A 26,536-nucleotide genomic window follows, 5' to 3' on the forward strand; every position below is an offset into this window, starting at 1 on the left:
TTTCCATGTTTTAATGTTTTGAGTATGTAACTTATAATTAATTGGCTATTTTAAAAATATTCAAATTTACAACCTGGTTTAACTGTAAATTGAACTCATTTATGTTTATTGGATTAATAACATCTCTGGGACACACCTACTTTTTTTTATTGTTGTCTATTGTCCTATTGTCTCTGGTTATTTTCCTCCTTTCTTGGCTTTGAAAAAAGTTGAATTTGCTTATTTTTCTATTGCATTATTTTCTCTTTGCTGGGTTATGGGAGACAATCATACAGTTTCTACTCTTTTAGTTGCCACCCTTCAAGTGCTGCCATTTTAATTCCCTTCCTAAATAAGACAAGAACTTAAAATAATTTTAATTCTCACCACTTCCCCAATTCTCTCTCTGACATGCTTCTGTTTTTCCTGTTTTTATTCTGTTCTTAATTCCACAAACTAAACATAATCCTTTTTTTGTACAGACTATGAATGTTAAAATGTTACGTGTTTACAGCTGGGTGCGGTAGCTCATGCCTGTAATCCAAGCATTTTAGGAGGCCGAGGTGGGCAGATCACTTGAGATCAGAAGTTCGAGACCAACCTGGAAAACATGGCAAAACTCCATCTCTACTAAAAAAATACAAAAAAATTAGCCCGGCATGGCACATGACTATAGTCCCAGCTACTCAGGAGGCTGCCACAAGAGAATGGCTTGAATTTGGGAGGCAGATGTTGCAGTGAACCGAGATCATGACACTGCACTCCAGCCTGTGTGACAGGGCAAGACTGCATCTTAAATAAATAAATAAAATAAAATTTATGAGTTTACCAATTTCCATGTACTCCTTTTTTTCCTTCTGGGACCATGCTCCTTCTTCCTCAAAAATAATCTTTAAAATGTTTATTAAAAACCTTTAATGAAAGATCTTCTAGTAGCAACTTTCTGCTTTCATTTGTCTGAAATCTCTATCGTTCATCCTTTTTCTTGAAAGATATTTTTGCTGATATACAATAATAGGATGGCAATTATTTTTGCTCAGTTATTTGAGAATAATATTCTAACATCTTCTGGCTTCCATTTCTACTGTTGTGAAGTGAGTTATCAATCCAGTTTATACTACTTTGTAAGTGATCTTTCTTCTCCAGCTGCTTTTAACATTTTGTCTTTGGCGTTATATAGTTTGACTAAGTGTTGTTTTTGGTTTTTGATGGGTATATGTTGGGCTTGCTGTATTGATGAATTCATGTCTTCTATTAAGTCAAAAAAAATTCTCAGAATTTCTTCAGTTATCACCTCTCCTCTTTCCTGTATTCTGTCTTTCTGGGACTCATTCTGACATACCTGACCTTCTCATTCTATCATTTAACATCTAATATTTTCATTTTCCTTCTTTCCTGAAGTCTTGAAAATGTCTTCAGTTCTAACTGCCAATTTGCTAATTCTTTCCTCATTTGGGTCCAATTTACTATTTAACACATCCATAACATTTTAGATCACAAAGTTTTCAATAAAAAAAGTTTTTTCAGGTCCTTTTCACATCTTCCTTCTTGTTTTTCACTCCTGTTATTTGCTCACTTGTGATTCTATTTTTTTATTTTTTTAAATATTTCACACATAATTGCTTTATATTGCTATCCAATTCCAACATCTTAAGAGTCTCTAGAAGACAGGGGTTCTAAATCAAATAAATAACTTATTTTTGTTAGTGCTCATTCATGGCAGCTTATTTCGTTGTTTATGTGCTGGCTTTTATTGTTTTTGTTTATTATGAACACTTGTTTATCTTAATCTGCAGGATTTCCAAGGTCCTATATTATGGTTGCTATCCTTTGGAGAAGGCTTTAATTCCCTTCTGCTGGAAGCCAGGGTATCTACAAATTTAGAACCATGTTATACCCTTTTGAGGGTTCAACTTAATACAAGAGTCTCAGGTTGGCACACCTATCTTGCTACCGGCCTAAGGCTTTGTCACCAATTTTAGCATTGATATTGATAATCTGTATTTGAGAACAACCCTGTTTTTTGCCCTTGTTTGCTGTTTGACCCGTTTCACTCTGATTAAAGTTCACTTTTTGATCTGGGTGATGGGAGAGGTTGGGAGGGAAGAGGTTAGAGAAAGGACAGACAGTGAATCAGAGAGCAGAGGAGTGGGAAGAAAAAAAAAAAAAAACTAAGAAATTTCATGTACTTACTGTAAGCCCAGGATCTGACTGTTTTGCAGCTAAAAGGCCTTTCAGAGGATCTAGCTGACCACACCGAAGTTATTACTAACTCTACTTCTGAAGAACCAAACACTAATTGTCTGTGTTATATATTTTTTAAAAAATGTAATTTTATAGGTAGCTGGCTAAACACAATCCAAATTATAAAATAACATAATCCAAATTAATGTCTGTACACAGAATACAAGTCTGAAATGACAAAAGATTGTCATTGTGTCATCAGTCAAAACAAAAACAGTAATACTACAAGACAAGCTTACAGATATTTGTAAAGATACTCAACTAAAAGGACAAGTTGGGACTGAAATCCAGCCTATATTCTACTCACCAATCTATTTACTCTAGCATGCTGTTGCCCTGGCCTGGATGAAATGGAACATTTTTCTAATTTGCACAAAGGTACCAAATGTACTATTGAGCTGGGATAAGAGTAAAATAATCCTCAATGTCCAAAAATAATATGAAGGCTGAAATTTAGATACATAGGCACAGAAACAACTAGAAAGTTTGAGCTTCTCCTCTAATGGCCAAAGGAAAAAGCCTAGGACAAGCCCAATGTGAGAAGTCCAAAAAAGCTGATGCAACGAGTTACACCCTAAATGAAAATACAAACTGGGGGAAAAAATCTGTCCTAAACAGAGAAAGACAACACAGAAACCTGTCTGACTTGACCTCACTGCTAAGTGAACAGGAGGAAAAAACCTCTAAGTCAAACGTCAAATGGTTTGTGGACTAAATACAGACTACCAGTGTGATACAAAAATCTCATTCTAAGGAAATAATTTAAATGGAATTAAGTTGGTGTCCCCACCTCCATCTAGCAAATGAACTAAACACTCCAATGAAAAGAGATGGTCAGAATGGATTTTTTAAAAGGTAACAACTATATACCACCTACAAGAGACACAATTTAAATATAAAGACACAGACAGACAGGAAGTAAATGGATGGAGAAAGATATACTACATAAACAGTAAGCATAAGAAGACAGTGGTTACAGTAGTATCAGGTAAGATAGATTTCAAGAGAAAAGGTCAATTAATAAGGAAGACATAACGATTACAAATGTTTATGTGATGCAAAAATTTAAGGAATTAGAATATAAATAATTCCACAATCATATTTGGATATTTTAACACCCCTCTCTCTGCAAACAAAAGAAATAGACAAAAAAAAAAAATCAATAAAGACAAAGAATATATGAACATTACCTTAATTTATATTGACATAATATTACACTCAACAATAACAAAATACATATTCTTTTCAAGTGTATATGCTATGTTTGCCAGGACAGACCATATTCTGGGTCATATGACAAGTCTTAATAAATTCAGAAAGACTGAAATCACACAAAATGACATTTGACCAAGGTAAAATTTAAAAATCAGTAACGATAACTAGGAAAACCCTAAATATTTGTAACTTAAAAGCACACTTCTAAACAATCCAAAAATTCACAAAGAACAAAGAAATAACAATTAAATTAGGAATTATCTTTAAATGAAAATAAAAATAAAACAACAAAACTTGTGGGATCCAACTAATGTTTAAAAAAAAATTTATAGCTTTAAATGTTTTTATTAGAAAAGACCAAAAATCTCAAACTCAAAGATCTGGAGTCTACACCCAGAATTAGACAAGGAATATCAAATAACATCCAAAGCAAGTATAAGGCAAAAAAATAAATAAATAAAGCTGAAAAAAATCAATGAAATAGAAAATGAAGAAAGAATAAAGAAGATCAATGAAACTAAAAATGGTTCTCTGAAAATATCAACAAAAGTGATGAAAATCTAGCTGGATCACTCAGAGCAAAAAAAAAAAAAAATGACAAAATTATCAATCTCAACTTCAATTTCTGGAGATATTAATAACAATGGAATATTAAGAATAATTTTATTCCAATACATAGAAACATTGAGCAAAATCCTTGAAAGACACAAATGACTAAATTTGACTCCAAGGGAAACAGAAAATTTGAATATTTCTATGCTGATTAAAGAAAATGAATTCACAATTATAAACCCTCTTGGCCCACTGGCTTTACAGATGAATTCTATCACTCTAAAAGAAGAAATAATAGCATTACTACACAAATTCTTTCAGAAGATACAGGAGGAAGAGAGAACAGTACCTGACTCATTTTATGAAGCCAGTATTACCATGTTACCCAAACCAGGCAAAATCACCACAAGAAAACTACAAACCAATATTCTTCGTAAACACTGATATAAAATAACAAAAGTGTTGCAAATTGAATTTAACAATTTCTAAAGAAACATTATATTATGACCAAGTAGGATTTATCCAGAGAATGCAAAGCTGGTTTCACATCGAAAAATCAATAATATAATTCACTACATTCGTAAAATAAAGGAAAAAAGTCATTTGAATAGATGCATAAAAGGTCTATTTTAAAACCCCAAAATAATACGCTATCATTATAAACACCCTAAAGAATTGAAGAGAACTTCCTCAAACTTACGAATGTCTTCAAATAGTGTACAGATAACATCATACTCAACGATAAAATGCTCATTGCTTTCTATGTACAAACCAGAACAAGGCAAGAATGTTCCTGTCTTAGCACTTTTATTCAACACTGTTACTGAAAGTCCTACCAGTAGAATAAGGCAAGGAAAATAAATAAAAGGCATCGAGACTGGAAAGATGACATAAAACTATCTTTACTTGCACACAACATGATCACATAGACAATCCTAAGAATGTATGAAATCGTTATTAGAACTAATAAATTTAGCAAAGTTATAAGGCACAAAGACAAAATTCAATTCTGGTTTAACAGAGTAGCAGAGCATAATCAGGAAATTTACAACAGCATCAAAATGCACAGGAATAAACTCAGTGAACAATTTCAATAATTGTACACTGAAAAAAATAAAACAGTGCAAAGAAAACCAAATGTTTATGAACTGCAAGCCTCAATGTTGTTAAGCTGGCCCAAACTGATGTATAGATTGAGGTAAACCCTACCAAAATTCTAGCACCTACTTTGAAGAAACTGAGAAGCTGATGCTAAAATTAATTAGTAAAGGAAAAGACCTAGCATGGCCAAAACTGTATTGAAAAAAAAAAAGTTAAAGAATTTATATTACCTGATTTCAAGAATTATTAAAGCTACAGTAATCAAGCCAATATAGTATTAGCATAAGGATAAACATATATAGATCAGTGGTATAGAACAAAAACTCCAATAATAGACCCTAGCACTTTATAGTCAATTGATTTTTGACCAAGGTGTCATGGTAATTCAATGGGGGAGAAAGACAGTCTTTTCTACAAATGGTGTTAGAACAACTGGATAACTGTAAGCCTTGACCCTTAACTCACAACATTCACAAAAATGAACACCAAATGGATCACAGGCCTCAACACAATAGCCAAAACTATTAAACTTATAGAAATCATAGAAGTCTTCATAGCATTAGGTTAGAAAAGATTTCATAAACACAAAAACCTCAAGCCATAAAGAGAAAAGTGAAAAAGTAGACCATCAAAATTAAAAACTTTTCAGCTTTGAAAAACAGTTAAGAAGACAAACCATAGACTGGGAGAAAATATTTGTAAAATATATATGTGAAAAAGAGATTGTATACAGAATATAGAGCATATAAAGCACTCTTACAATTCCATAACAAAAGAGCCAACAATTTAATTTAAAAATGGGCAACAGACTTCTCACAAAATAAGAAATACGGGTTGCAAAAAAGAATAGAAAAATGTTTAACATCATTAGTCATTAGGGAAATGCAAATTATAACCACAACGAGATAACACTAGACACCAAGTAGAGTGCCTAAAGAAAACAGATAGCAAACGATGGCAAGGATGCAGAGTAAGTGAAACTCTCATACAGTGTTAATGGGAATGAAAAATGATACATCCACTTCATAGAACTGTTTAGTAGTATCTTACAACATTAAACATGCATTTACCACATGACCTAGCACTCATCTTAGGTACCTATCCAAAAGAAATGAAAATTTCTTCTACAAAGACTTGTCTAAAAATGTTAATAACATCATTATTTGCAAAAGCCAAAAACTGGAAGTGTAATTCAAAGTCCATCAGCTGGTGAATGGATAATGGTAAGGCCATACTATGGAATACTATGTAACAATAAAAAGAAAATATGTACAACATATTTGAATCTCTAAAACATATGCTAAGCAAAAAAGGAAAAAAGATATTTGCAACTCTGATCATAGACAAGGGGCTCACTTTCAAACTGTAAAAAGCTCTTAGAAATCAAGGAGAAACAAAGGACCAACGACCCAATAGAAAAATGGCAAAGGAAATGAACAGTTCATTTACCAAAAAACAAGACCAAATGGCTCTTATCTAAATTTAAACAATGCACAACCACACTGACAAGAGAAATGCAAAAGTTAAATTATACTGAGAAATCATTTGTCACACACAGGACTGCCAAGAATTCAAAGAAATACCTAATGTAGATGACAGGTTGATGGGTGTAGCAAACCACCATGGCACGTGTATACCTATGTAACAAACCTGCACGTTCTGCACATGTATCCCAGAACTTAAAGTATAATAAAAAAATATTGTCCTATGAAGGATACATGGAAATAATCTCATACATTTCTAGTGGACAAGTAAATGGTATACTCCTTACAGAAAACAACTGGGCAACATTTGCAAAATTACAAATACATTAAACTTCCACCCAACAGCAATTCCACTAGGAGAAATTTATAAATTCATATATACATGAAATGACATGTACAAGGTTTATCTGTATAGGAATGCTTTTAATAGGAAAAGATTGTAAATCACTCAAATCATCGTCAACAGTGGATGGAATGGTTAAATAAATTATGATATATTCAAAATGTAAAATATTATGTATGTATCTATAAAAAATAGGAGTTTTCTCTATATTACGAAAATAGTCATAAAACACTTTAAATGAAAAAAGCAAGAAGTAGAGTAGTGAGTATGGTATGCTGTATTCTATGCAAATAAGGGAGGTAAGAATTTACATATTCATAACTGTTTGCATACGCACATAGAAACTTTGGAAAGACACGTGAAATTATAAGAATAACTACTTGCTAGAGTGAAGAAAGGGAGGGCAGAGTACTGGAACAGAACACTTTTTTTTTTTTAAATTTTTGCACAATGAAATACACTACCTCTTCAAAAAAAATTTTGTGAATTAATCAAAATCAAGTTTGATACGAAAATAAAAATATCACACTAAAATGATATGCAGCAGACAGTCACAAACTTGGGAGTGATATTTACAATTCAAAAACCTAACTGATTAATGTCAAAATACATAAAAGACGCCTAAGAATCAGTGAAAGAAAGCAATCCAGTGGTGAGGTGGAAATGAACAAAAGAGATGGACATACACGTCACTGATGATGACACAACAATCAATAAACATGAAACAATACTGAACTTAATAATCAGCAGAGTGAAAAGTAAACCCATGAGGTATATTATTCTCAACTAGATCATCAAAAATGTAGGTATAATAATATGAGCTGCTGGCAAGAATCTAGGTCCAGGTCAGCAAAACTACAGTCTATAAGACAGCCTCCTGGTTTTGTAAATAAAACTTTACTGAAACACAGACATGAGTATGGTCTATGGCTGCTTCCTAGCTACAAAGGCAGACTTGAGTAGTTGTGACGGAGACCTAAAACATTTACAATTTGGCACTTTAAGAAAAAGGTTGCCACTTCCTGATAGAGATTGATGGGAACACCTGAACACTACTGGTAGGAGGTCAAGTAGTACAATCACTTTGTAAAACAGCTTAACAGTATCTACTAAAGCTGAATATATAATGGATATACACAACAATTGTTACAGGAGCACTGATTTTATTAGCAAAAACCAGAAAACAAATACCTATTAACAAGAGAATGCACAAATAAACTGAGGTACATTCAAACAACGTAACAGTGCATGGCACTGAAAATGAAGGAACTATAGCTATATGCATCAATATGAGCTGTCATAAATACAATATGGAGAAATGATAAGAATAAAGCTGTCAAAGAAAAAATATAGTATGATTCCATTTGTATAAAGTTGAGAAATATGCAGTATCATGTATTATTTTCAGAATGCATACACGTGGTAAAACTGAAGTAAAGGCATGAATTGATAAACACAAAATTCAAGATTGTTAAGTATTTTCTGCTGATAGGAAAGAGGACAGATTTGGAAAGAGAAACAAAAAATGCTGCAAAGGTATTGGCAATGATCTAATCTTTAAGTGAGGTAATGGTGTTTGTAGTTACTGATATTCTGTATGTCTCAATATATATAAATATCCTTTAATATGAATTTGATATTTAGCAACTTTCAAAACTCTTCTAGAAGAATAAGTCAATAATGAAGAGACTAAATGCTGCAAAAGTGTTAGTTCTCCCCATTTAATTTACAAATAAGATCCCAATAAAAGGAAAAGAACACTGAAGTAAAGATTATCTCCCACTAGCCCCTCAGCAGTACTATGTGACTTAATGCAAGATGGACAGACAAGAAACAAAAAGCATTTTTAAAAAACATTATTCAAATGTAAAGGATAATCTTCTAAAAAATTTTTTTAAAGTTAAAATGGGAAATCACTGGAAGTAAATCTGATTATGATCCCTTACTAAACTCCCTTTCCAATACAAGATAACAAATACGAAAAACTTCAGAACTATAAAGTGCTTTCTCCTAGAAATTTCCATTCCCATAGTGTATCTTATTAAGAAAATTGGAAAAACGTATTTATTTTTACTCCTTATGTTCCTAAAAGGACCTAAAAGGATATACAGAAATAAATACCTCCTCCAACAATAAAGGATTAAAAACAAAACAAAGAAGAAATTGAGGAATAAAAATAATAGTAAAGCCATAATGAAGGCTAATACATAAAAGCAAAATCATAATGATATATTATATACTTTTTTTGGCTGAAATTGGGTTCTGAGTTTGCAATCAAGTACCACAAAGAAGAAAACACAACCAGTTACGATAGTTATGTTCATAAACTATCTGCTCAAGGGCCATTATCAATTTTTCTTGATACTGATTCCAGAGAGAAGTATATCCTATGAATCTTATAGAGGAAAACTGAAAGAAAAAAAAAATCAACCAACAAATTACCAATATACACAGAAGGTTAATAAAATGAACGGTTTATTAGGGGACCAGGAATTGAGGAAAATACATAAAAATAATTTGCAGTAAAACTATTAAAGTGATTATTGATGTTACTTAACATTCAACATAATACTCAGTAATCATATAAAGTTTACTGACCTTCCTGAATGGTGATGTCCACAGTTACACCAGAAGATGGATGCAGAAGTTTTTGGTAATTCTGTGCATTTTGGTCGAATAACTGCACAAGAAGAGCACATGTTTTTTCATATTCACATCTGCTGACAGTGCACAACTGCTCCAACTGCTGAAACACAGTGGCAGTATCATCCAGTGGATCATCTAAGTGATCTCTGCAAACACAGAGTAAGTTTGCAGACAGCATTAGAATGTGAAGGACTATTATTCACCACAAGTAAACTTTATGTTAAATAAAAATTCTATAATAAAGGAATAAAAGACAGAGGCAGGAGGATCACCTGGGGCCAGGAGTTTGAGAACAGCCAGGCCAACATAGTGAAATCCCGACTCTAAAAATACAAAAATTAGCTGGGCATGGTGGCACACACCTGTAATCCCAGCTACGCAGCAGGCTGGGGCATGAGAACTGCTTGAACTTGGGAGGCGGAGGTTGCAGTAAGCTAAGATTGTGCCACTGCACTCCAGCTGGGGTGACAGAGTGAGACTCTATCTCTAAAAAAAACAAAAAAGAAATAAAAAATGAAATGTATTAGTAGGTAAAAAATAACACTGTCTGTATCTCAAGATGGCATGACTATGTAAATAGAAAATATTTTTAGAAACACAAAAATGCTACTCAAACTAATAAGTAAGTTTACTAAGGTCATAGCATGCAAGGTCAACATACAAAATGATGGGTATTAGTATATATTGGCAGTGAACAACCAGAAATTGAAATTTAAAAAACGGTAGGCAGTAGGAAACATAAACTATCAATTAAATCTGCCTAAACGTATGCAAGATCTTTAGGCTACAAACCATAAAACGTTTGATGAAAGAAATCAGAGAAGAGCTAAATAAAAGACAGACATGCTCAGAGACTAAGAGACTCAATATTGTTGAGATGTCAATTCTTTCCCCAAGTTAATCTATAGTTTCAATGCAATCCCAGTCAAAATCCCAGAAGAACTTCTTTGTAGAAACTGAGAAGCTGATTCAAACATATATATGGAAAAGCAAAGAAAGGAGAATTGTGAAAACAATTTTGAAAGAGAAAAGCCACTTAGAGAACTCATACTATCTGGTTTCAAAGCTTATTATAAACCTAATCAAGACAGGGTACTGGTGAAAAAAACAGACACACAGATTAATGAAGACAGAGTCCAGAAATAGAACTACATGTATGTGGTATATTAATTTCCGACAAAAGCATAAAAACAATTCAATGAAGAAAGGATAGTTTGTTACACAAACGATGTTGAAATAACTGGTCAGCTATATGCCAAAAAAAAAAGAAAGAACTCTAGCCTTATACCAGCTAATACACAAAAATTAGCCTGAAAGAGATCACAGACTAAAATGTAAATTCTAAGAGAAAATAAAAGAAAATCTCTGTGACATTGGGTTAGTTTCCATGGGTATAACAATTAAAACATAACACTTAAAAGAAAAAGTAAAGCACTGGACTTCGTCAAAACTTAAAAATTCTGCTCTTCTAAAGACTCTGTTAAGAAAATGAAAAGGGAGAGGGCTTCCAAGATGGCCAAATAGGAACAGCTCCGGTCTGCAGCTCCCAGGGAGACTGACGCAGAAGATGGGTGATTTCTGCATTTCCAACGGAGGTACCTGGTTCATCTCACTGGGACTGGCTGAACAGTGGGTGCAGCCCACGGAGGGCAAGCTGAAGCAGGGCGAGGCGTCGCCTCACCCAGGAAACGCAAGGGGTAGGGGGATTTCCCTTTCCTAGCAAAGGGAAGCCATGACAGACTGTATCTGCAGAAACAGTACACTTCTGACCAAATGCTGTGCTTTTCTCACGGTCTTAGCAATCCGCAGACCAGGGGATATCCTCCCATACCTGGCTAGGCAGGTCCCATGCCCATAGAGCCTTGCTCACTGCTAGTGCGACAGTCTGAGATCGAATTGCGACACTGCAGCTTGATGGGGGGAGGGGCATTCGCCATTGCTGAAGCTTGAGTAGCTCACAAGTGTAAACAAAGCATGGACTGGGCGGAGCCCACTGCAACTCAGCAAGGCTTACTGTCTCTCTAGATTTCACCTCTGGGGGCAGGGCATTGCAGAACAAAAGGCAGCAGACAGCTTCTGCAAACTTAAACATCCCTATCTGACAGCTCTGAAGAGAGCAGTGGTTCTCTCAGCACAGCGTTGGAGCTTTGAGAACGAACACACTGCCTCCTTAAGCGGGTCCCTGACCCCCGTGTAGCCTGACTGGGAAACCCCTCCCAGTAGGGGCCGACAGACACCTCAAACAGGCAGGTGACCCTCTAGGACAAAGCTTCCAGAGGAAGGATCAGGCAGCCATATTTGCTGTTCTGCAGCCTCCACTGGTGATACCCAGGCAAACAGGGTCTGGAATGGAACTCCAGCAAACACCAACAGACCTGCAGCTGAGGGGTCTGTTAGAGGGAAAACTAACAAACAGAAAGGAATAGCATCAACATCAACAAAAAGGACATCCATACAGAAACCCCATCGGTAGGTCACCAACATCAAAGACCAAAGGTAGATAAAACCATAAAGATGGGGCGAAACCAGAGCAGAAAAGCTGAAAATTCCAAAAAACAGAGCGCTTCTTCTCCTCCAAAGGATCACAGCTCCTCATGAGCAAGGGAACAAAAGTGGATGGAGACTGAGTTTGACATGTTGACAGAAGTAGGTTTCAGAAGGTCAGTAATAACCAACTTCTCGAGCTAAAAGAGCATGTTCTAAACCAATGCAAGGAAGCTATGAACCTTGATAAAACATTCCATGCTCATGAATAGGAAGAATCAATATTGTGAAAATGGCCATACCACCCAAGGTAATTTATAGATTCAATGCTATCACCATCAAGCTACCATTGACTTTCTTCACAAAATTGGAAAAAACTACTTTAAAGTTCATACGGAACCAAAAAAGAGCCTGAATAGCCAAGACAATCCTAAGCAAAAAGAACAAAGCTGGAGGCATCATGCTACCTGACTTCAAACTATACTACAAGGCTACAGTAACCAAAACAGCATGGTACTGGTACCAAAACAGAGATATAGACCAATGGAACAGAACAGAGGCCTCAGAAATAACACCACACATCTACAACCACCTGATCTTTGACAAACCTGACAAAAACAAGCAATGAGGAAAGGATTACCTATTTAATAAATGGTGCTGGAAAAACTGGCTAGTCATACATAGAAAGCTGAAACTGGATCCCTTCCTTATACCTTACACAAAAATTAACTCAAGATGCATTAAAGACTTAAATGTAAGACCTAAAACAATAAAAACCCTAGAAGAAAACCTAGGCAATACCACTCAGGACATAGGCATGAGCAAAGACTTCATGACTAAAATACCAAAAGTAATGGCAACAAAAGCCAAAATAGACAAATGGGATCTGATTAAAGAGCTTCGGCACAGAAAAAGAAACTATCATCAGAGTGAACAAGCAACCTACAGAATGGGAGAAAATCTTTGCAATCTACCCATCTGACAAAGGGCTAATATCCAGAATCTACAAAGAACTCAAACAAATTTACAAGAAAAAAACAAACAACCCCATCAAAAAGTGGCCAAAGGATATGAACAGACACTTCTCAAAAGAAGACATTTATGCAGCCAACAGACATATGAAAAAATGCTCATCATCACTGGTCATCAGAGAAATGCAAATCAAAACCACAATGAGATACCATCTCATGCCAGTTAGAATGGTGATCATTAAAAAGTCAGGAAACAACAGATGCTGGAGAGGATGTGGAGAAATAGGAACACTTTTACACTGTTGGTGGGAGTGTAAATTACTTCAACCATTGTGGAAGACAGTGTGGCAAGACATTGTGCACATGTACCCTAGACTTAAAAGTATAATAATAATAAAAAAAAAGAAAATGAAAAGGTAAACAACAGAGAAAATATTTGCAAACACACAACAGAAAGACTTGTGAAGAAAATATACGGAATGTTCAAATCTTAATATAAGAAAATACACAACCCAATTAAAAAATGGGAAAAGGGTTTGACTAGCACATTACCAATGAATACATACAGATGGTAAATAAGTGCATGAAAATATGCTCAATATTATTAGTCATTAAGGGAAAACCACAATGAGGTACCACTACACACCCATTAGAATAAGTAAAATTTTTTCAAACTAACAATATCAACTGCTAGTGAGAACACAGAACAACTGAGTCTTTCATACACTGCGAGCAGGAATGCAAAATAGTACAGCCACTTTGGAAAATAGTTTGGCAGCTTCTTATAAAGTAAAATACATGCTTAACATGCATCCCAGGAATCCCACACCTAGGTATTTACCCAGGAGAAACAAAAACTTATGTTCGTACAAAATCTGTGCAGGAGTATTTACACAGTTTTATTTACAATTGCCAAAAACATAAACAACTCAAATGTCCAGCAACAGGTGAATTGGTAAACAAACTGATATATCCACAAAATGGAATACTGCTCAGCAATGAAAGGAAAGCACTAACACAACACAGAGGAATCTCAAATGCATTACGCTAAGTGGAAAAAAATCAGACTAAAAAGCTGCATACTGTATAATTTCATTTATAAAACATTCCGGAAAAGGCAAAAAAATAAAATAAAATCACAGGGACACAAAACAGATTAGTAACTGCCAGAGATGAGGGTGAGGAGAGGGGCTGACTGAAAAGGGAGCCAAAAGAACTTTCTGGGTTGATGGAACTATTCTATATCTTGATTGTGATGGTAGTTATACAACTGTGTGCACTTGTCAGAAATCATACAACTGTACACTAAAAAGGGTGAATTTTAAATTTATACCTTTATCTTAAAAAATTCCAAGTATCAAAAGGAAACACAACAAAAACATTTAGTTTTTGAATACCTCACAACTATGGCAACAGATTCCAACCGAGAAGTGATAAAGGCCTTCGTGATTTCTGGTGCATAAGTGTCTAATAGATGGGGTTCAGTTGATTTCACAAAAGGAACAGATGCTACCATCCTTTGCCACAGAGTTAATAAATAATGAACACTGTTAGGCGCAAATTCCCAATGCTACAGAGAAACAAAGCAGAAGTTATTTAAAATATTACATCTTCCTACAAGAATTACAGAACAAAGTTACTAAACATATATTTTCAAATTAACTTTTATTCTTATTATATAACTAATGAACACTTAATATAGCAAATTTGTAAATGCAGAAAAGTATAAAGAAACCAACAACTCTATTATTTTACCACCCAGAGTAACATTAAAATATGACTCTACTTCCCTCTAATCATTCCATGAATATTTTTCAGAGTTGATATCATGTGAAAAATATGGTTTCATAACCTCTCCCTTAAACTTATAAAAAAAACTTTTCTATAGTATAATCTGCAAAAATTTTATTTCTTCACATAGATTTTATTATAGTTTCTCAAGCCATTCTTCAATTATTAGATATTTAAGTAGCTTCTCAATTTTTATTATATACATTGCAATGAACTTTTTTACCTAAAACTCTGCAATTAACATTTCCAGCAAAGTAATCAAATTAATAGATATTTTTAAAATACCCTCACCAACCCTTGCCAGGAAGTTGTTTTAAAACTGGCTACAGTTTAATATAATTACATATTTTTACCTACCTGTAGGCTAGTAATGGTAAAATTAGCAATCAATCTAATAACTTCAGGATATTCTTTCACCATAACTAATTCTCCCAGCTGATAATTTGTCTTTAAGCGAGCCAAAAATCGACAAAATTCATGATAATTACCTGGATCAGACAAACCCTAAATTATGAGACAAAAAGAAAGCCTTAAAAACAAGTCAACCTACTGACAATAAAATCAGTAAAACCCCAAAGCATCTTAAGTCTCCCAATTCTCATGGGTACTTACTTAAAATACTCTGTTTCAATTGGATAGTTAATAATGTAAAAAAAGAGAGGAATTTCTGCTAGGTTTAGTTTTGTCATCAACGATTAATAATAAGGAATCCAAAGTAGAGGTCTTGGAAGAAGATCTGCATCACAATGACTAAATTATAATTTTTGAGAAGCTATTATAGTACACAAAAGCGTGTATGTGTGTATGTGTGTACTGTGGTTTAAACAGAAGTCAGCAAAGGACCTGGAAAATATTTACAATTAGAAGTAAACTCTAGGAAAGAACAATACTCACCAAACTTAAACGGTGTATACTAGCACACAAATAACAGGAATTTTCTGAATTAAACTAATATTTATTGAGTATCTACAGGCACTGTACCTGCAAGCAACTCTGTGTATCTCCATGTCTCTAGATAGTCATTCGAACAAATTACTGCAATGTAAGGAATAACACTAAACAAATAACTAAAGTTGAGCAAAACCAAAATTTACCTGGTAAATTTTGGAGGAGAATAGATTAAAAAAAGAACAAAAAAGGTCTTACCCAGTTATCTGTAAGCTACTTGAAAAGAGTTTTAGTATGCACTGTAGCTGGCATGAAACAGAATTCATATCTTTGTAAAACTGAAAGTCTCTAAGCAATTTCATTCATACGAGCTCCATGAAATATACAGAAAATAGTATCTAATTATTAAGGACAAATAACCAAAAATATTTTGTAATCACAGATCTTTAAAACATGTTTGTAATTCTAAAACAATCTAATATTCATACCAACTTTTACAGCCATGAAACATCAACATAAGGATGTTGGAAAATCATTTAAGATAAATTATCAGGCATTAGCATATTATCTTCCACCTATTGGCTGATGATAGTGAGTTAAACTAAAAACTTTATATTGGTAAAATCCTCTTTATCAGCTAAACAGAAAATTCCACAACTATCCTAACATTGAAAAGATAAAATAAATGCATAACCCATAAAGTACTTCTGAGATACACAAAAGCAATTGCTTTTTGTAGAACATTCTTATTGAACAAAGATATTACATATCAACCCCCCCAAAATTAATAACCAAGAGAATTAGATAAATCTCCTTAAATCATTTAATCTTCAAAAATCTGTATTTTACAGATATTTTAAACCAAAAACAAAATAAAAAGTAAAACAAAATAGTTTATCTAAGCACCCAAAATCACTCAACAGCTGCTTTGCAATTCTCTGAAATGAATATTGGCAATGAAGCTCTAAAGTTAATGCAGAAAAGATTATAAAATCTACAAACTCTTACTTGTCCACAAGAGGGCAAGAAAACATTATTTCATAATTTAAGGCCACTTGCTCCAATATTAACATTCACATTTATATTATGTCTTCCAGTTCAGAAGGTGGACATACTGAATTAATCATTTCAGTAGTTTAAGAAGTGCAAACAAAGAAATGTAATAGAACAGTAAAAGACAGAAGCATAGTGAGATAGATAATCTCTAGTCATATTTGCCTAAAAGAAAAAAATAGGAGAAACACAGAAGTCAGCCATGGAAACACAACCATTTTTAAAAACTACCCATCTCTACTACAAATGAGATCTAAGAGCTGAGCATGGTGGCTCATGCCTGTAATCCCAGCACTTTGGGAGGCCAAGGCAGGTGGATCACTAGAGGTCAGGAGTTCGAGACCAGTCTGGCCAACATGTTGAAACTCCGTCTCTAATAAAAATACAAAAACAGCAGGGGTGGTGGTGCACACCTGTAATCCCAGCTGCTCAAGAGGCTGAGGCAGGAGAATCGCTCGAATCCAGGAGGCAGAGGTTGCAGTGGGCCAAGATCGCGCCACTGCATTCCAGCCTGGGCAACAGAGCAAGACTTGATATCAAGAAAAAAAAAAAAAAAAAAAGAGCTCTAAGGAAGATAAATACTAAATATTTTCTTCCAGAATCATAATAAATTCATGATGAGTTTATTATGTGCCTTTAGCTGAAAAACTGTATCTGTATATGCTAAGTATTAAATTACTTCATAAATACCTGAGGGTTTTCAAGTATCCTTTTTACTCCCTTAATTAAATTACCAAGGTACTTGGCACGTTCAGGACTGTTAAATAAGGACCTTCTCGTCGAAGCAAACTGAACTAAACATGAAAGTGCCTAAAAAACACCAAAAAAATTTCATTTCAATTTTCAAAGTAATTGTGGCCACACGTAAGGAATACTAGTCTTTACATTTAAAATGAATTTAATCAAAATGATTATAGAATATAATGCATTATAATGCAATATAGAATATAATGCATTATAATGCAATATAAAAAGCATTATAGAATATAAAAATAATAAAAGCTAAATATCATCAACCACTCCCACCACCCACAATCCTTCTACCCCATCATTAAAATTCCTATTTGTATGTATTTCCCTCCAATGTTCTTTCATTAACAAAATCTGCCAGTTCAAGGCCTGGACATGCTATACATTTAATAGGCTCTCAATTGTTTATGATGCCCAGTTCCATTTTCTAATGAATCAGGTTTTCTACCAAAAACAAAACATGGTTTTGTGGTACAGCATGTTTGGAAAACAGTGCACATTATGTACTGTGGTATCCAGTGGGAGGGGGTGGGGGAATCTGTAATTTAATCCAGCATATTCCAAATTTAGTTGGTCAAGGAATATTTTACACCATCCATTAGCATCTTAAAAAACAGTCTGAAAATGGTGCTGGAAAAGGTAGGTACTTTATGGTGAGAAAAGAGACAAAAATCAAATGATGCCGTTTTTAGATGTGCTCCAGTTTGCCACAGCCCCTACCATTAGAACCTAAAACCCAAATTAAAAACAAAAACAAAAACAAAAAACTCCTTAGAAAACTCAGAAGTACAAGCACGGGAACCACTGGTGTATTAAAAACACCTGGGGCTTGGGGGCAAAAAAGACCTGTGTTTGAATCTCAATGCCAATATCTTCTTTGTTGCCCTGGGGGAAGTCACTTAGTCAATCTGGGTCTGTTTTCTGTTTTTCTGGGTCTACATAGTGGGGATTTTATTATTTACCTTTCAGGGCCACTTTGAGGATTAAGTGAGGTAAGTATCATATAATAAATAGGACATGTCCAATAAATGTTCGTTACTATCTCTCAAAGCAGATGTTTTCTACTTTGTTTTTTAAGCACTGGTACCTTTTTTGTTTTATCCCAAAACATAATTACATGAAACCATGGTTTTTAAACAACTAAAAGCAAGACTGTTGTGACTGAAAGACAGAAGGCTGTGGCCCCAACTGGAAACATAAGGTATCCTAAGAAACCCAGTTTAAAAAGCACTACCTTAAACTCTAGATTCAAGAGAAGACATGTTTTTTTTTAAAGGACATTTCTGTGAATGCTTTTCTCCCTTTCAGGCAACAAGATACCTAAACATATATATCGCTGATATATACTTTAAATCTGGAATATGTTTTTTCAGAAAATGGCAATATTAGAACTCCCCAGCTTTACTTCTGCAAGTTTCAACATTAAACTTACAATTTCTTAATAACCTTGACATATTTGCTTTAGGCTCCACAAAGATGGAGCTCAGAGTCTCAAAGTTCTATATAACTATGGAGTATCAAGAACTTTTTAAGCATGCAATAGAATTTACACTGATTCAAAACACAAATAAATAACTGGCTTGAAGCACACAATTCAAGTGAGTAGATTCCCTTCCTTTCTTATTCAGAGATCTGAAGGGGGCAGCCTTCTGTCAAACCTAAGACATGGACCCAGGCAAGGTTAAGGAAGAGTTAAAGAGTAGTAGAAGGGAAAGTTCTTGTGTGGTGGTCAGCTGCTGGACTTAGGCCCTGTGGGAATTGAGTAGGAAAAAAAATATATATTTAGAGATTGGGAGGTTGTCCTGGCTCTGGGCAAGAGCTAAATCAACAGTTACTGGTTCTAGGCTCACCCATGAAATAAATTTATGTAATGTTGACACAACAAAAATTTGACAAATAGTTTAAGCAGTATACATCCCAGAAAATATAAGAACTTATTGTGAAATGTAAACTCAATTGAATATACAGACAAAATTTTTGAAGTAAATATATACCACTCCTTATTTAAATCAGATAAAAATCACAGGTATTTTTTTAATGAAGTAATGAATGACTTTTACTTACTAACTGAGACAGCTGCGGTGGAAGTGAATGATACAAATTGAAGAAAAGATCCAGTGTTTCTGGTTCCAGGAAAACTGGGGAAAAAAAATATTTTCTAACACCATTACTTTCAATTCAGAGATCTTAACAAAGTAAGACAATATCACACAAACTGAGAAATCCAAGCCCTCTGCATGTGGCCATTCCTTCCAGTTAGGCCTATTTTTAATTCCTAGCTATTCTCCTTTGAAAGATGAAATAATACAGAAAGAAATTAACTACTGAGGCTCTTCCTCATTTCTATGCAGCACTACAGTTTGAACTGGAAGAATCTTCTTACTATTTCCATTTGTAATAAAGTAATATAAACATTGAGAATTCAAACAATATCAAAAAGTAAACAGTACTAAAAAGCTTATAATAAAAAAAAAACTGTACCCTATTCCATTCCAACTGCTTTTCAACTCTTTTGCTATAGTTACATTCATAATAGCCTATATTATTTCTTCATTTGATTGTTTTACTTTAGATATCAACTGCATTCCTATTACAGTGTGTAACACTTTAGCTGTCTAATCACTAACGCCACATCCCTACCACTCTCTCCACAACCAATCCTCTCAAAAACCCATCCACTATCATCACAATTTGTGATTAAATCAATTCTATGTGTTTACATGTATTATGACTATGTAAATAATATTAACGGCTGAGCTGTAATTACATCACATTTCTAATACTCACTGGACTTAATCATTGCATCTTTTCTGTGCTTAGTTGTGTATCTGTCACTAATTCTCTCCAAATGCTCTGACGGACTGGCACAATGTTCTTCATGACATGTTCCACAACATCAATAGCATCAAATAACCCATCATTTGCATTCACCCACCCCTACCTCCCAGAGCCTTCAACATGAACTGGTTGTTCCTTAACTTTATTATACAACTGTAGCCTTTTTATGTCTTTCACTGTTATCTTGTGTTGAAGTGCCCATTTCCCAAATTCCATTATCTTCCACTTTCTTTGTTTGTACATCAAGTAGCTTCCTGAGAGCAAGTACATAAGGGATAAATTTTGGAAGGACCTGCATATCTGAAAATGTCTTTATTCTATCTTACATTTGACAAGTTTGGTCTAGTTTGGAAACAATTTTCCCTCAGAAGCCTGAAGACACTACTCTGTTGTCTTCTAGTTTTCAGTGCTGCTGTTGAGAAGTCTAATACCTTGTTGAACCAATCCTTTGTAGGAGGAGACTCAGACTTACTCTTTTCTTTCTGATAAGTTTTAGAATTTTTTCTTTATCCTTACTATTCTAAAATGTCATGATTATAAAACTTAGTGAATATCTTTTTTCATTCATTATGCTGGGAACTTGGTGGGATCTTTCCGTTCAAAAAATGCACCACCCTTCAGTGCTGAGAACCTTTTGGGGTACTGTCTGTTGGCAACTTTCTTTCTTTCTCCATCCTCTCTTTCTAGAACTCCTAACCACCACACCTCCTTAATTTCATCTTCTAGTTTTCTTATGTTTTTCCTATCAAACATCTCCTTGCTTTCTTGTTCTACATTCTAGATTGTGTTAACTTTGTCTTACGACTTTTCTACTGGATGTTTTATTTTGGCAGCTGTCCTGTAAATTTGGAACATTCTCTGAACAATATCCTGTCCTTGTTTCAGGGATGCATTATCTTATCATATCTCTGGATCTCCAAGTTGTTGAAATCTGTACTGTGCAAAGATTATTTGCAGAATCATCTACTGAACTGCCAATGAAGTCAAAGTAAAGGCAGTTAAGGACCAGTTTCAAGACCTTCATTACCAGATTTTGCTAACATTGATCCTGAAGATTTAAAGGTTTGGCCAACACCTGAAAATGATCATAAACAGAGTGGAATCCTGTCCATTTAGCTCTAGTGTGGTCCTTGTTTTTTTCTTTTTTCCAAAATCAAAATATGGAGGTTACTATAATACAAATTAGAGAAAACATTTCAATATTAGCCATCAGCAGCTACTTCAGGTTACAAATTCATTTGAGCTCTTTTTTTAATTCCTAGCAAAAAGATAACTATACACAGGGAAACTATATTGCTTAATACTGTGCCTTTATGTTGATGACCCTTCATACCAAACTTTTTTCTTACTTGTTCTCCAAGTTGTTGGAATCTGCACCGTGCAAAGATCATCTGCAGATTCATCTGCTGAACTGCCAATGAAGTCAAAGTTAAGGCAGTTAAGGACCAGTTTCAAGACCTGCATTACCAGATTTTGCTGACATTGATCCTGAAGATTTAAAGGTTTGGCCAACACCTGAAAAAAGTATAAAATCAAAACACTGTGAAATACATCAATAAATTTACACTTCATGAATTAAAATAATTTTTCAATGTCAAACGAAAACTAGTAAAAGAGTTTACAAAGTTATACTGTTCCATATATGAGGAAGTAATGTTACTTTCTTCAAGAAAAATTGGGTTAACTTCATGCATAAACAATCATATTCAGCTAATAAAAGCAATCAGAACTCTGAATGTTGCAGGAAACTCACAAAGCCTCTGGAGAACAATCCTATTTCCAAAATAATGCCCATTCTCATACAAACCGAAAACAATTATACCTTTTAGAGATATATTGTGAAATATTTATAGAGGAAATTATATGAAATTTGGGATTCTGCTTGAAGAATAAAGAAGTGGGTAGGTAGGAATAGAGGGAAAACAAGATTGGCCATGAGTTGCTACTGTTTAACTGGCTGATAGCTTAACCGGTTATTCTATCTACTTTTGTGTATGTTAAAATTTTCTATGCTAAACGAAAAATTTTAAGATAACAGAAGGTCTTTGGGTCTGACATAGTGTGGCAGTTGTCATGTTACTATACCAAAGAATTGAAATAATTGGAAACTAGTGCTTATTGGAGCATACTTGCAGAAATGCTATATTACATCAATTATCAGGCTTGAACAGCATGATGGAGTCTCTATATCACACAAGAGAAGACAGAATCATTATGAATCATGGTATCACCAATATTCAATAGGGTTCTAAGTAGCAAATGGTGAAATACTATTTCCCAAAGAAGTTGTTAAAGTCAATGATCTTGGCTAAACTATGAATAAATTTTGATAGTTGATGAATCAGGAAAATACTGTCATTTCATTTTTCATCTGTATCCTATCAAAATATAAGCAAGCAGATAAAGAAATTAATACTCAATTTGCTTCTGTAATTAAAGAATCTACACTGGGAAGGCAATGAAACTGCTACCTAAAGATAAGTTATTAGATTCCCTTTAGGTTTCACCTTCTCATAAGCCCAGTAAGTAAAAGTGAATTTTTTGGAACTGCTTACAGATTTACGCAAATTTACTATACTTAAATCTGTCCACAATAATTCTTTAAAAGGCAGAATTGGGGGGAAAATCCAACTGAAATTATTTTGAAACTCTTAAAATTTCCCAAATATTCTAACTAGGAAGTTGAATTATTAAATAACTTACCTCTTTTAAAAGAGAGCATGCTAGCACTAAAATGTCTTTGAGAGAAGTATCACGAAATGAGGTAGCTATTTTCCTGTGTTTTGCTGAAGGTCTAGAATAATCAACCTAAAAAGATAAAGATGAAATTAGTTTAACCAGACCTATGAAAAAGCAAAGCAAAATTTATTTAAAAAAAAAAAAAAGGAAATAAACTTGAGTAGAACCCAAGTTTCTAGACTGTTTTAATTTAATGTTCTTCCTACAACCCATACTGATCCCAATTCTAAAAAGCAAAGTGAATCACACTTTCAGAGGCAGTATATAGATTACAAAATAAAAATAGATACTAAGACTATTAACTCCTGAACCATGTACCATATTTTACACCATGCAGTAACAACTTCCCTGTTCCTCACATTCCACCTGTAAAATGAGAAATCTCCAAGACAATCTCCAAATTCTAACTTTGTCTATGAATAAGCAAACTGAATTAGCCACAGAAAAATTCTTCTAGTTGAAAGTTTTATTCCTATATATACCATATATGTCATTGGTTCATATATCTTTGATACTATGAAAACAAGGCAGAAATTATAAATAATCAGAAATCTGATTTATTATATAAGGAATAGTATATTCCCTCTGAATACTTTATTAGCTAATGACAAATAATTTTTAAGAATAAACTAAGACTAGCTATTAGGCCTCTAACCTAAAATGTAGTATATTCAAAATTATACTATTAATACCATTAATATTTCCATTATCAATAGGAAACAGGCAAAGCTGAAGTCTGGCACTCATACTAACATTAACACTATAGTCTACAGTTGCTATAGCATTACTATTTATTCTTATTGCTATTTGGAAGAAGAAAACAAACCATTTTCCTTGCCAGTGTTTATAGATAGGAAAGAAGCAACGGGCTCAAAACTGATTATGTGATACTTCCTAAGCTCCAACATATAATTTAGATTATACTCAATTACCATATTTACTTATAAAACATGAAACATGACAGAAGGCCAAATGATTACACAAAGTAGTTATGGAAACTATACCCAATGTGTAAGATTTAAATTAGCATTTTCAGTGTTCCTAATTTTTTTTTTCAACTTTCATTTTAGCTTGTGGGGGTACATGTGTAGGTTTGCTGCCTGGGTATACTGCATGTTGCTGAGGTTTGGGGTATGAATGATCCCGTCACCCAAAAGTTAGTTTTTCAACCTTTACCCCTTTCTCTCTCTCCCCTGTCTAGTAGTCCCCAGTTTCTACTGTTGCCATCTTTATGTCCATGAGTATCTAGTGTTTAGCTCCCACTGGTAAGTGAGAACATGTGGTATTTGGTTTCCTGCTCCTGCATTAATTTGCTTAGGATAAGGGCCTCCAGCTGCATCCATGTTGCTGCAAAGGACATGATTTCATTATTTTTTATGGCTGCATAACATTCTTTGGTATACGTGTATTTTCTTTATCCAATCAACCGTCAATGGGTACTAAGGTTGATTCCATGTCTTTGCTGTTCTGGATAGTACTGCAATGAACATGTAAGTGCATGTTTCTTTTTGACAGATTTGGGTTTTGAGGGATATATACTCAGTAATAGGATTGCTGGGTTGAATAGTAGTTCTATTTTAAGTTCTCTGAGAAATCTCCAAACTACTTTCCACAGTGGCCGAACTAATTTACATTCCCACCAACGTAAGAGTTCCCTTTTCTCCACAGTCTTGCTAGCATCTGTGGCTTTTTGACTATTTAATAATGGCCATTCTGACTGGTGTGAGATGGTACTTCATTGTGGTTTTGATTTGCATTTCTATGATGACTAGTAACGTGGAACATTTCTCCATGGTTTTTGGCCACTTGTCTTCTTTTGAGAAGTGTCTGTTCACGTTTTGTGCCTATTTTTAATGCCTCTCTTGATTAATTTAAATCAAGTCTCAAAGTCTGTCTTTCCTACAACACTTTCCCCAATATATAAAAATATTTTTCCTTAATATAAATTAAAAGCAAAGAGCATTATAATTGCAATTTATAAAGTATTCTTCATATATTATTTCGCTTATTCTTTAAAACTAATCTGTGAGACACATTTTATCTTTTTAAAACACGAGTTTTAAAATAAAGGATGATTTTAAAAGATGAGAAATTCAAATTTACAGGCACATTATCTTAGACTAACTTCTCACTCTCATCATATCCATAATATGGAAAGAAACTTACGTGTACTGAGCACTTTCTACACACTAAGTCCTGTGCAAGTTAATATAATCTTAGTAAGATCCATGTAAGTAGTTGTCATTCTCACTTTACAGGTAACAATATGTAAGTTTTAAAGAAGCTAAGAAGTTTGTAAAAGGTAAAAATAGAGCAAAAATACCACTCCATGTCTTATCCCAGAGTTATACTAAAGGACTGCATGCTTATTTCACTTGGGTTACTCATTTAGATATCCAATCTTTTGAGAAGAAGGATTGCACATCCATTTTCTATTGCATATATATGCCTCTACCTCAGAGGCACAGGATTATCTTACTTCTTAACGACTAGATAGTGAATATACTCCAGGAATGGGAACTCTAGCTTCTAAAACAGCAGGATATCTTATATAATCCTCCTAACTTTTAGGAAAACTCAAGTATAGATCCTATTATTAAAAGACACATCCTGTTATGGATACTACATGAATTTATCTGGCTTATATCTGATAACCAGAATATTTAATTATCCTCATGCATTACAGATCTCCCTACTTCCTGGTTCAGAAATGCTTAATAAATGCTAGCTGAAATTGTAAATGTCATAAAATTAGGCTGAATGAAATGTCTCCACAGAAGCCATATATATTTTTCACCATATAAAGCCAAAATCACACTTCAGACCTTAAAGCTTTTCTTAAAAGGTGCCTAGTTCAACGCAAGAAAAGCTTGGACTATCTTGTGCCAGAAGGTAAGAAAGAACCCAAAGAATGGTGAAGAAATGTCAATGGGCCGGGCGCGGTGGCTCAAGCCTGTAATCCCAGCACTTTGGGAGGCTGAGACGGGCGGATCACGAGGTCAGCAAATCGAGACCATCCTGGCTCACACAGTGAAACCCCGTCTCTACTAAAAAATACAAAAAAACTAGCCGGGCGAGATGGCGGGCGCCTATAGTCCCAGCTACTCGGGAGGCTGAGGCAGGAGAATGGCCTGAACCCGGGAGGCGGAGCTTGCAGTGAGCTGAGATCCGGCCACTGCACTCCAGCCCGGGCGACAGAGCGAGACTCCACCTAAAAAAAAAAAGAAAAAGAAAGAAAAAAAAAGAAATGTCAATGGACACAAAGATCACCTTGAAAAAGGTCCTACTGGTCAAATCTTGGAAAATCTGAGCAACAAAACAAATAATGTTAGCAATGAATTATAACCTATTAAATAAAATGAAACAAGGAATCCATACTAATACAAATTAACAAATCAGTAAGTTGAAAGTCTGATAAGGAACAAAATATTTTCAGAGACTTCAGTACCTTTTCACAA

The 26,536-nt window shown here is 34.2% G+C and overlaps 1 protein-coding gene across 1 annotated transcript in view; it reads right to left on the bottom strand.

The window, feature by feature from the left end:
• The window catches only part of RANBP17 (RAN binding protein 17), a 428,276-nt gene that overhangs the window by 358,463 nt on the left and 43,277 nt on the right, over positions 1–26,536 (bottom strand). Inside the window, exons 6-12 of the mRNA XM_023218928.3 lie at positions 23,043–23,147; positions 21,689–21,854; positions 19,566–19,639; positions 17,442–17,561; positions 15,168–15,314; positions 14,417–14,589; positions 9,517–9,710 (exon numbers count right to left, since the gene is read on the bottom strand). Of these exons, the coding sequence (XP_023074696.1) occupies positions 9,517–9,710; positions 14,417–14,589; positions 15,168–15,314; positions 17,442–17,561; positions 19,566–19,639; positions 21,689–21,854; positions 23,043–23,147 (979 nt within the window). The remainder of the gene's footprint in view (positions 1–9,516; positions 9,711–14,416; positions 14,590–15,167; positions 15,315–17,441; positions 17,562–19,565; positions 19,640–21,688; positions 21,855–23,042; positions 23,148–26,536) is intronic.

This window comes from Piliocolobus tephrosceles, chromosome 4 (genome assembly GCF_002776525.5).
Source record: "Piliocolobus tephrosceles isolate RC106 chromosome 4, ASM277652v3, whole genome shotgun sequence".
Taxonomy (NCBI): Eukaryota; Metazoa; Chordata; class Mammalia; order Primates; family Cercopithecidae; genus Piliocolobus; species Piliocolobus tephrosceles.